The 12,825-nt window shown below is 37.1% G+C and overlaps 1 protein-coding gene across 3 annotated transcripts in view; it reads right to left on the bottom strand.

Moving 5' to 3' along the window:
* Nucleotides 1–1,200: 1,200 nt before the first annotated feature.
* Nucleotides 1,201–12,825, bottom strand: part of LOC113806833 (protein MEMO1) — a 19,339-nt gene continuing 7,714 nt past the window's right edge. Inside the window, exons 5-9 of one of the 3 annotated variants that reach the window (XR_011398202.1) lie at nt 10,465–10,576; nt 9,872–9,977; nt 9,265–9,483; nt 8,699–8,893; nt 1,201–3,125 (exon numbers count right to left, since the gene is read on the bottom strand). Coding sequence is in view for 1 of the 3 variants with exons in the window: in XM_070115624.1 (XP_069971725.1) it covers nt 8,756–8,893; nt 9,265–9,483; nt 9,872–9,977; nt 10,465–10,576 (575 nt within the window). In the remaining 2 variants the exon portion in view is untranslated. Of the gene's footprint in view, nt 3,126–8,159; nt 8,294–8,698; nt 8,894–9,264; nt 9,484–9,871; nt 9,978–10,464; nt 10,577–12,825 lie in introns of those variants that run through there. The other 2 variants (XM_070115624.1, XR_011398203.1) reach the window with 2 other exon arrangements.

Here is a 12,825-nt window from a genome sequence, read left to right as displayed (position 1 = left end):
GTCATCGTTTCCTTGTCTTTAATATCTGCTACATGCAGTATGAAGGTAGATCAAAGTATATTAAAGTACATGTAGCTATATGCATAAAATTCATAAAAATCTAGTATTGTAAACTACATTGTGTAGATGAAACAAGGTGAAGTCTTCATCAGATGGTAAATTAAGTTGATTTTTCACCTTAGAATGCTTTTTTTTATTCTGCTATAAGAAAATTATATCCTGCTTAAGGCAATATTCTGCTGCTACAGATAATCTGTAGCATACTCATAAACAGAATTTTATGAGCGTAAAAATATTTTCTACATTCTTCCATTTCATTGACAAATCCTATTAAAATCTTTCACTTATACTTCTTCATAAATTGAAATGGGAATGAGGGAGGAAAGGAGGACTAATGACTTTTTTTCAAACTCTCTAATCAAAAAATTGATGTATAAGATTACTTTAGATTATGACTGTTATGATGACCAACGTTAAGTGCAGGGCTTTTAAAAAGTCCTCAGTATGTCAAAAAATAGAGATTAAAAAGTATTTTTTTTCCACATAAATGAAGTAAAATGTTCAAACACAAAGCTTATACAGTGAAAAATTTGTGAAGAATAAATACTCCCCAAGCTTTTCCTCAACATTCTCATGTGAAATTTTTAGGCCAAAAAGTTACAACATAGCAAGACCATCAGGGGAAGAACCTTACCATGGAAATAAAAAGAAAGTTTTACAAAAGCTGAAGGTCTGCTTCAATTGTTATACTGAAAACGGTTACTAAAATCCATTAACATTATTTCTTTTGACATGGTCATTTCACATTGTTTTGCTTTTATTTTTTGATTACCACTAGAAAACTGATCATTCTTTTTAATAAAGTTCAATGCTGTGCAGACTTTAGTGATTTGAGATGGATGGGAACTATTACTTAACAAGAGAAAAGGTCTGTTCTTTCTGTCCATGGCTCCAAGATGCTAATTTTTGGTATTTCACTTTCCTTCTTGAGTATCCAGTATAAGCAAATCAAGATTAGGAAATAAACTTCAAATCCAAACTATATAGGCAATACACAATCACTTTGCATCAGAATCTTCGGATGTGCATCTTTCATCATATGCTATGAAAATGATCAGAGAACACTTTGTATCTCTCAAACACTTCATATCCCATACCATAAAGGAGGAGGCTAATCTAAGTATCAAGAAAGACATGGAATTGCAAATCTGATCTTTATTAGCATTACCAACAATGTGGCCCTGGTTCATTTGTGTACAAGTTCCTATAACAGTATCTTTATACAACTTCTCTACAGGCACGTTGTCTTAACATTAGGCATATAGTCAGTAAAATGTGAGAAAGACAAGAGATAAAGTGGAAAGTAACAGTCTTGATGGCAACACTGATAAGGTCTCTGGACTTTTTTCTTTGTAATATTTCTACTGTATACTGTCTGAAAGGTCTGCAGTTATGTATCCACTACTGCTAAAATAAACTCTGCAAATGTGATGTAACATAAATTCCTTAAAATGAATAAGTCTGAATAGGTATGATGTATGTTCTGGCAACTTTAAGAGATATTTCAATGGTTTGCATGGAATAATGGAAGAGTAAGTTTAGACAGTTCATACAGAATTATCTGTTAAGCCAATGACATATGCATTAAATATGTGACAAAAATAAAAAGGGTTGCTGGATGATGAGCATGAAAACATTCAAATTTATGAACAAAAATTATTGATTTATAAGTTAAAACCTAAGCAGTAAAGTACAGTTAGCCTGGCATTGTTTTAAAGTGCCAGACTTTGTTTATAACAGGCAGGAACTGGGCTTTTTACACCATTTTGCAGCCACCACTTTTATCTCACAGCAAAGAGCCAGAAAGCTAGGCAAATGTACACATACCATCTGATCTCACAAAGTGGGAAAAAAGGTCATATTAAGGACCCTCAGGGTATTACAAACATGTAACATTTTCCCTCAGTAATTTTTAAAAATTGTAATACAAAGAACAACAATCTACATGGTTATATCACTGGTGTACGTGTCTGTATTCATCTGTGTTCCTTCATGCAGTTTGTTCCAGCTCAAATTCTGCACACTATTCTCTAACTCATATTGAACTTAGGGATTCCAATTCCAGTAACAGATCTTGCAAGCCTGAAATTTGGTCTTTTGTCTGTAGCACTTATCAATGTACTACTGTTTATTTTTTCAATAGCAAATATATTCATAAGTAACTTCTTTAAGGATCTTTTATGGATTCTTTCTGGTATTTATGTGCAACCTAGATGATGTATACACGGCCAGCTGGTAGAGGTTTATGATATTTAATGGTGAACTGCAAAACGACTCTCCTTTAATACATCTTTCAGCATATGCAAAAACAATTGTAAGCTATAAGAAAATCATCTACAATCATCCAGTAGCATAAGATCATCTTTGTACTAATGAGTTAAAATATAAGATTTCTCAAAACAAGTATAGCTCTATATTGAACTAAAATACGAAACAATCATAAAATGAAATATAATCTTTAGTTACATGTACTAAATATTTACAAAGTGGCTATCAAACAAATAGTTACCATGCTACTTTCCTTGTTAATTACTTTCAGCTTTTAAATTTAGTTTTTCAAAATTTTGGGTTCCACTATCCTATTTATTGTCTCTGAACATTTTATCTCCCTTTTCTGTTATCCTTTGCACTTAGTCTATATTCAACATTCTCAAAGCTAAATGATACTAAATATCACCTATTTCACAACACCAATTAAATGAAATCTTAAATTAAGGAACTTGGTCAACTTTGGCTTTTTGACCAATAAAAGTAACGTAAACCAGCTTATGGGAATTAAGTAAACTTGAAAATTACAGGCACTTTTCTTTTGCTTTATATTTTCTCTTAATCAGTGTTGGTTTGATTTCATAGCCTCATTTCTTTGTCAATCAAAGGGACACACTTATCCGTGCACATTTTGAAAACCCTAATATCAGTCTTAAGTCCAAGAGTTGCGTACCTTTTGTGTTCCGTCTGTGTCCCCAAGTAAATCCGTTTTCTCCCATTCTTTTACTCTTGCTAATGTTGCTGTCAAAATCCATTACCAGAAGTGTTGTCAATTTACCAAATATTATCCAGTTCATCTATAAAAGAGAAAATAAGAGAAAGAAAATTACGTGAATTTACTTCATTTTTTCTTTAGACTATTACTTATGTCATATCAAACAAGCCATGATTTCTTAAGGTGAAAAAATCTATACACTTGAAAAGGATAGATAAATATATATATATATATATATATATATTCTTTTTTAAGACAAATGTGTGACATAGCCAAAGTAGAAGACTGAGGAAAAAAAGTTAAGAGAGTAATAATAAAAAACATGGTAAAGATAACTGTATTACTGAATGATCCATGCAGTGTTCTACATACCATGCATTACCACAGGATAAATTAAATACCATGCCAGTACTAAAAAAAAGAAAAAGAAAAAAAAAAAAAATCAACTTTACAAATGAAAAAAAAAGAATGTGAGAGAAAAGAACCAGTACTTAATTATAAGCTTTATATTATGTTCCCCAACAGATGAGTAATAAAAAATAATGGTATAGAATAAAACACCAAGGGACGTGACCACAATGAATGACAAAAAGGAAAAAAACATCAAAATACCAAGCTTCATTTTACATCTTGTTACAAGAAGACATCTCACACTTCACAATCTTCTAGAAACTCATCAGACACAGGTCAGATCCACAGATTGAATTGTTAGATACAATGTGATACGAACTGAATTCATGTACTTGCTAAAATCACTACTTTACAATGACCTCTTTGTGTGTGTGTACATTGGGCTATCTAAATGTTATCTAACAATTCATTCTTGTAATTCCTGGCATGCAACACCTTTCCAACCACAATGCTTAAGCCGAGGGGAAAAAATTGCACCCTTGCAAGACAGCAACAGCACAAACTGGAAAGCTGCACTGGGGAAAATAATGTACTTGTGTAGTTTTAAAAAAATAATTGAGAAATAAAAAGAACAGCAAAATCTGCTTGCAGTATGGCACCTGAAACTTTACCGCAATTCCGTTTTTGTGGGTTGCAAAGGAGTTATATTATCCTCACTATCACCATTGATTATCATCCTAACCATTACTAATATCAAACACTAACATCACTATCATTCTCCTCTGTACTTGCTTCAGTGATTAGTCTATAACTGAAGCCTTGATAATAAATTAAATTGTATGGGAGTCACCAAATACTGATGTCAGACATCTTCTTGCAACAGAGAAAGAAAAATACCTATTGTTAATATTACTTCCTTTTTTTCTCTTTTTTTTATTTTGTGAATCATAAGCTTATATAAAAGGTTTTCATGTGCACATCATACATTTTCTTTATATTAATGAGATTATAAATTTCACATACATCTTTCTGACTTCTAAAACTAAACTTCAAAAGAGAGTAAGAACCAAGTTAAACATAGCACAAAATGTATATGCTTGCTTCCTTTTTATGTAAACTGACTTTCCACTTAAAGGAAAAATCATCACATATAATTTGATGAACAGCTGCTTGACTGAACAAAATAAATATTCCCCATCTCAACATACCTATTTACGAAATAAGATATAAATAACAGCATTCCAAGAGAATAAAATGCCAGTAAATAACAGCAGTACAGCGAGGGCCTGCAGTAATGTTCTCAGATCCTAATGTAAATCACAATACAGTATTTCCTTTGATTTTGCCAACCCACACAAGCTGAATTAATCATTAACACCTCCAAAAGAAAGCTACCAAAAATTCACCTCCATTATCATCAGCCAAGCAGGGGTAAACATGGGGTGAGTAGGTGTGTAGCATGAAGTCCTCCCTTTCTAAACGCGGGAGTTCTCTCTCTAATCACAATCTTAAGGTCACATTGGAGAGTACAGGGGTGTATTCACCACTTTATCTCAATACAAAAATTATCATTAATAGGAAGAACTACCCACACCCTGCTTGGCTTTGCAATCATAGAGTTCTTAGTACTTCATCTATTAAGGATGGCCAAAAGTTTTCACTTAATGGTTAAAACACAAATCAATTTCAGCTTTTTATACCCAGTAGTTGTGTGAATCAAGCTATAAAATCACAAATTCACATTTCAAAGATTACCAGAATCCATGGGTGGAAAATGGAAAGGGACTTGACCATCATCTGTTGGAAACGCTTTCGTAGGATGTCGTGTCTTTCTTACTAAAAGTCTACTGTCGGCTATTAAACGTTCCTCTCTACATCCGATTATCTACAAATGTGTGTATGAAATCTCCTTGCCACTGCTTTCACGCTACTTACATTTTTTTTTTCTTTTTTAACAATAGCTTAACACCAGTTAGGCATGATATATGGGAGGAAAATTTAAGGACAATATAGTCTGAGAGAAACAGTCAAAGTTGATATTGTTATTCATGAAAGCTGGCTATATGAAAGCGGCAAGGTCTTGTATAGGTAAACATGATGGCTGGTTTTTAACAACAGACACTCTCAAGATATTAACCACCAACAACACTCCTGTGAAGGGTGTTGCGTTTAGTGACAGTGGAAGGGAAGGAGGAAGGGGAGGGAGGGAAGGAAAGGAAAGGAGAAGGAAAATGGGGAGAGTGAGGAAGGGATGTGATAAAAGGAGTTTGAGGGGAGGAAAAAATGAAAGGAGGGAGGGGAAGACAAAATGGAGAGAAGAAAGGAAAGGAAGAAGGGAGGAAATGAGGGAAGGAAGAGGGGTTGGGATAAAGGGAGAGAGACAGATGAAGGGAGGGAGGGAGGGAAGAGGGATTGGGATAAAGGGAAAGAGACAGAGGAAGGGAGGGAGAGAAGGAAGGAAAAGGGAAAAAAAGGGACATAGGGGCAAAAAACAAAAAAGAAAGGAAGGGAAAGAAGAAGAAAAACAAGGCTTTGGGTACAAGGATCTGGATTTATCTGGAGAGTGAGTGATCAGGTCAGTGAGCAGCTAAGTGTTACAGCCATAAAAGCGAATGAGTATCTGAGAGTGGAGTGCTTACAGTATACTTGAATATATAAAAATATAGAAGGGAGACAACAGGAAAAGAAGAAGGAGGAGGAGGAGGAGGAAGAGGAGGAGCAAGGGGAGGAAGAGAAGGAAGAGGAGGAGGAAGAGGAAGTGGAGGAGGAAGAAGAAGAAGAGGAGGAAAAGAAGGAAGAGAAGGAATAGGAGGAGGAGGAGAAGGAAGAGAAGGAATAGGAGGAGGAGGAGGAGGAGGAGGAGGAGGAGGAGGAGGAGGAGGAGGAGGAGGAGGAGGAGAAGAAGAAGAAGAAGAAGAAGAAGAAGAAGAAGAAGAAGAAGAAGAAGAAGAAGAAGAAGAAGAGTGAGAGAGTGTGAGAAAGCGGAGAGAAAAGGAGGAAGGGGGAAGGGAGAAGGAGGGAGGGATTGAGGGAGGGAGGGAGGAAGGGAAGAAGAGAGGGAGGGAGGAAGGAAGGGAGGGAGGGAGGGAGGGAGGGAGGGAGGGAGGGAGGGAGGGAGGGAGGGAGGCAGGGAGGGAGGGAGGGAGGGAGGGAGGGAGGGAGGGAGGGAGGGAGGGAGGGAGGGAGGGAGGGAGGGAGGGAGGGAGGAAGGGAGGAAGGGAGAGAGAGGAGAGAGAGAGTGAGTGTATGTGAGAGTACATGTAAATGTGTGAGTGTATGTGAGAGTACATGTAAATGAGTGAGTGAGTGAGTGAGTGAGTGAGTGAGTGAGTGAGTGAGTGAGTGAGTGAGTGAGTGAGTGAGTGAGTGAGTGAGTGAGTGAGTGAGTGAGTGAGTGAGTGAGTGAGTGAGTGAGTGAGTGAGTGAGTGAGTGAGTGAGTGAGTAAGCGAACGAGTGAGCAAGTAGACGATTGAGTGAGCAAGGGTTGTGAGTGAGTGAACGAGTGGCTGAGTGAGTGAGTGAGTGAGTGAGTGAGTGAGTGAGTGAGTGAGTGAGTGAGTGAGTGAGTGAGTGAGTGAGTGAGTGAGTGAGTGAGTGAGTGAGTGAGTGAGTGAGTGAGTGAGTGAGTGAGTGAGTGAGTGAGTGAGTGAGTGAGTGAGTGAGTGGGTGGGTGGGTGGGTGAGTGAGAGTATGTATGTAGGTGAGTACGAGTATGTGGGTGAGTGTGAGTGTGAGTGTGAGTGCGAGTGTTAGTGCGCATGTAGACATACGTTGAGAATAAGAATGGAAAAAAAAATAAATGTGTATAGATATGAATATCATTGTGCATATGTTGCACGAGCATGTTTACATACATGGCTTTAGTTAGCTAATCAATCTGTCATTTGTTGGTGAATATTCATGAGATGTGGAGAGGGAAGAGAGTGGAAAAGAGGGGCACTAGGCACGGGCGCAGGGTATAGGGGCACAGGGGGGAGAGAAGGGCATCAGGTGTGCTACAATGAGATCATTCTGCGAAAAGTCTTGCGTTCCAGATATATTCCCCCCCCCCTTGAAAAAAGGAAAAATAAAAGAAAGTAAAAAAAAAAAAAAGGGAATGTCGGTAAACTGGAGCTTACTTCTTCGAGCCTTTGGCCACAGCGCACCTTAACGTTACGCCTTTGCCAAGTGGGTGTGACAAGTGTAAGGTAAGGTTTATGGGGAGGGTGGGTGATGGAAAAGAAGGTTGGGGTGATACAACAGAGGAGGGGGAGGGAGGGGGGGTAACCATGAGACCATATATACCTGTTCATATAATCAATATCCTCCCATTCATCCTCATACCAAAGACGAACATCAGATACCCAGACCTTTTTAAAATCCTTTTCTTTCAAAATGGGAGATAGAAAAGGAGACAGGAGGAGGGGGGGGAGGAGTAGTAATAATCCTAACCCCTCCCATTAAACAGAAAAAAAAAAAAAAAAAAAAAAAAAGGAATAGTATATACTCTCTATTTCAAAGCATCACAGAGTCATTGGTGGGGGGCTATTTGACTGTTTATTCTGAAGAAAGTGGGGGTTATCGCTCAAAGATAAGACCATAACCCCAAAACACACACATCATTATTATATTCATTATAAGCACGTGTTATAAAATGGCCCTGAGTGTCAAATCACCAAAATAAAAAAAAAATAAAAAAATAAAAAAAGATAAAAAAAGGACAACACAATCTCCAACCTTCGAGCCTAGTAGGACTCTCCAAGGTAAGGGGAACTGTCTCCCTGCCCCGAAAGCGACCCACGTATCTGCCCCAAGACTGGACATTGGTCAACAATTCTTTACATCCGAGTGGGAAGGTGTTTCGCTCTCACTCGTAGCAGAAGAAGCGGCAGTATCGCCAGCCAGCCCCCCCTTTGGCCCTGAATTGAGACGCATTTTGAGAGAGGAGCTATGTGACATTCATCTATAAAACGTTATTTTGAGTGGATAGTGTGTGCAATGTAAGGGCTGTGATTTTCTAAACAGGGTGAGAGAAAAAAATTAATAAATAAATAAAAATTTTGAAAATTCCTTCACCAACCTCTTTCAAAAAAATACAAATCCAATATTTAACTATATTGAAAAAAATAATTAATAATTCTTTTTAATCATAGTGTGCTCTACCCAAGTTTAAACAATTTTTCTTCTTTTCGTTCCTTCCCTTGAAAGTAATACATATATATCTAGTTCTTCTCATTAATGAATTTCTTCTACCTTCCAACCTTAAAGACATATTAACTTATAATGCATAGATAAGTATTTCTTTGAGTCATCATCATCATCACCTCTCAAGCTATCACACTCCACCTCAAGAATACGCCTCACACAAGGGCACCTAAGGTTTATTCGAATATGAGAGAGGCTGCAGCGTACGACACGGAAGAATCAGATGAAGTGTAGCATTGCGAAGACTGGGCATATTGCAGAAATTTGAGCAACATGCGGTGGCCATTGCTTGTCTTTTGGAGAGTTGCAACCGCCTGGAGAATGAATAAGTTGATTATAGCATCATATATATATATATATATATATATATATATATATATATATATATATATATATATATATATATATATATATATATATATATATATATATATACCTTTCACTATTAATTTCCATAAAAAATACTGATAAGCAAGAACAATAATAAAATAAATCCTACGCACATAATATAAAAATAATACAGTTTTTACAATGTCTGATCAGAAGCTTGGCAAATTCAAAACATCACATATAATCCATATTTATTAGAGTGAGATTTTATTTCCTCTTTGAGTATGCATTACTGTTTTCACTTATGTAATGATTTACATATCAAACACTCTCAAAACATTTTTAATACACTCACATTGAGCAAGACGCCAATAGGATGGCGGCCACAGATGGTGTTGCCGTACTTTTTCAGGTACTCGGTAAAGGCACTCGGGTTTAAAGTCTCAATCAAGTTCATCCCCTGCTTGTCAAGCTTCTGTATCGACTGCCAGATCTCCCCAACAGAGCGGTCGTAGTAGGTGTAACGGAAGCGCTGACCCCAGTGGCAGAAGTCAGAGGAGATCACAAATAAGCTCTAGGGATTAGAAAGAAAGATTAATAAAATAGCTGATGTTAGTGTTTGTACTGTTTTTGTTCAAATACACCACCTTAAAAGCTTATTGAATAATCAGAGTTTGGTTATATCTCAGGAACAACACATTTCAAATTGTGAAAAAATGTATTCAGCATAGTTCAAATAACCTAGTAAGCCATTCTAGGTAATATCACAACATAACTTACCTTGAAAATTTGATAAAGTCAAATTGAAATCTATTCTGGAAAAGAGAGAAAAGAAAAAAGAAAGAAAACAAAGAAAGAAAGAAAGAAAGAAGAAAAAAAATAAATAAATAAAAATAAATAATAAATAAATGGCAAACCTATCACCACCAAACATTAACCCAAGAGACAACTTGCAGCATTACCTGAGGGTCTGCAAGATAGGGCGCAAGCAGCCTCCCATAGTGTACTTCTCGCTCCGGCGTGAGTGACCCAACTAGGATAGGGACGATGGTGAACTGGTCCCGGAAACTGTCAAAAGACATGAGACATGTCAAAAAAATCATTTTACTAATAAATTTACTTCACTAATGAAACTACATATCACAGGGATAGAGAACATTTGTATTTCTAAAACTAATCATCAGATAAAAATGACACCAAGTTTTGGTTTATTACAAAAGAAAAAGAAAGAATTCCTGGCATTAAGTTCTAGTACAACAAGATAAGGAGAATGAATGAAAAGTGATCACATAATTCTCACTAGTCAATCAGTTCATGAAGCACAAAATATCCATAAAATTTTGGTAAAGTCAGGGTACACTCTGCATCACCTAACATCTGGGATTTTTTACCATGATGTGATAGGATGTCATCCACAATGAATGAGATATGTGAACTAATTGAACATTCAGCCAGACTAATAACTTTCTTGCAACACATGCATTAAAATGAGTTTTCCCATTAGATAATATGATAAAACTTTGAAAGAATTTCACAGGTACTCTTGAGCACTTACTCTTCCATAACCTTTGCTATGTAGGGCAAGTGCATTTCAATGCTGTGCTCATCCTCATCAGCTGATACACTCATCGTCTCAAAGTGGCCTGTCTGATACAATTCATTGTACACTGCAATATAAAATAGCAATTTTCAGTTATTTTCATTGTTTACATGAACCTATTACGTAAATGTTATTTTACAGACGTAGAGCATACAAACTTTAAATTTGATTTGACAAATAATAATAGGAATCAAGTTCATATTCTGAAGAAAGAAAAATATTTCTTGGTAAATAACACACACAATTGCATAAAATAATATAAAAACTAATAGTTTCTGTGAACATAACCCATAACAAGCATACAAAGATAAAAGTTCACACATCAACACACAAAAGCGCCCACAGACACAAATACATATGCCATTAAATAAAGCAAGGATAATCCACACACAATCTTTATTTCCCAATGTGCAACATCTGCACAACAGCTGTAGCATCAAAAGATAAATTTTACAATCATCTTAAAGGATTTGGTACCTGACTTGCCAAAGTCACCATAACCCCTCTAATCCAGATGATGTGACCATCACATTACGGATAGATGGATTGCATCTACTACTTGAAGTGGTCTATATCTCTTTAGGGAGTGATTGTGTGGGTGTGAGTTCCCACAGGTATGTTAGTTGGAGTTCTACAGGGGAGCTGCAGAGAGTCCCTGCCAGCGAAGGACAGGGCATTCCTTGCGTTGCTGCTGCTTGTCGTGGTCAGATGGAGGATCATGAGTTGCAGATCTCCGCCCAGATTCTGGACCTTAAGTACTCTGAAACTGTGCCAGTTATCCAGGGACAAGGGGAGCCTGTGGTCCAATGAGAGAGCCATGAGATGTCTGTATCATCCAAACAGGATTTGGCACTGAGTCACCAAGAAGCAGCTGATGGTGAGTAGCGAGAACAAGGCTGTGGACCTGGTCATTCCGGGGTCACCAGTGTGGATAGATGGACTGCATCTACCACTTGAACTGGTCTATATCTCTTTAGGGAGTGATTGTATGGGTTTGAGTTCCCACAGGTATGGCTGGTGGTTGCAGATGAAATGGAGTTCTATGAGGGAGTTGAAGAGGCTTTCAGTTGGCGAGGGAATGGGCAGTCCTTGTGTTGCTGTTGCCTGTCGTGGTCAGATGGAAGATCATAAGTTGCTGATCTAAGCCTGGATTCTGGACTTTAAGTACTCTGAAGCTGTGCCAGCTATCTGGGAACAATGGGAGCCTGCAGTCCAATGAGACAACTATGAGATGTCTATGTCATCCAATCAGGTCTTGGCATTGTTATCTAGAAGTAGCTGATGGTGAGTAGCAAGGACAAGGCCGTGGACCTTGTATGATCCAACCTGGCAATTATGCAGATCTGCAGGTTGGAGTGAGCATTTGGGCTGAAAGCCAGCGTTACAGAAAGGACTCACTACATATGCACAAATATCCTGGAGGGTGATTAAATTCATTTGGCATTTAGAAAGGGTTTTTTCCATTATTCCCATCAATATATGTGTGTGGAAGGTAATGTCCATAAGCCATGATTGGAAGAGCGCCATCTCAAGCAAGGACACCATTTCCATTATCTGTATCCTCTTCTTGGCTGCCATGACAGGTGAGGCAGGAAGTATATCAGAAAATTGAATATTACAGAAAAAAAATTAAATGACACACAACAAAAAGAATTACCTATTTCAATTTCTTGCACTGAGTTCTAGACTACTTCAAGAGATATGTAGTATGTGCAAGGAAAACAGTCTGGATAAAGCAAATCAAATGACAAATATGGACATTGGAAAATGTCAAAAAAGCTAAAAACACTTATGTACAAAAAGGGAAAATAGCATTGCAAATGGGAGGCATAGAGTCTTGTAGCTGCGCGAGTGTACACGCAATTCAGCCTACAAGCCACACACCCAGAGCAGTCACTCATTTGAGCCAACTGCCTATATTTTGTGCCATGTGTTGGATCCAATGGGTTATAGCCTATATTAATGTTTAAAGTTTTATTTCCAGGAATCTGAAAAAGGAACTTATTGTGGTACTTTTTATTCCTTTGAGATTTTAAGATATATTGTATGAAAAAATATATCGACCTATAAATATACAGGTTCATTAGTATAGGGATCACATATTCTTGGAGACTGTACATTAAATAAGAGACAAAGAGATAAATGACCCATTTCAAAATATCTGGGAAAAAAAATCATACATACTGATATATATAAAGACAGATAGAGATAGATGGATGAAACAACGATAAGTAGACTTATACAGAAGTGCCTGAATATTCTGCCTATTGCCTGAAGGAACACAAGACATTCTAAAATCAAACCAAGAACTTCAGA

Source organism: Penaeus vannamei, chromosome 37 (genome assembly GCF_042767895.1).
Source record: "Penaeus vannamei isolate JL-2024 chromosome 37, ASM4276789v1, whole genome shotgun sequence".
NCBI lineage: Eukaryota > Metazoa > Arthropoda > Malacostraca > Decapoda > Penaeidae > Penaeus > Penaeus vannamei.
The sequence above is the reverse complement of the archived record's forward strand: the minus strand, read 5'-3'. Positions and strand labels throughout refer to the sequence as shown.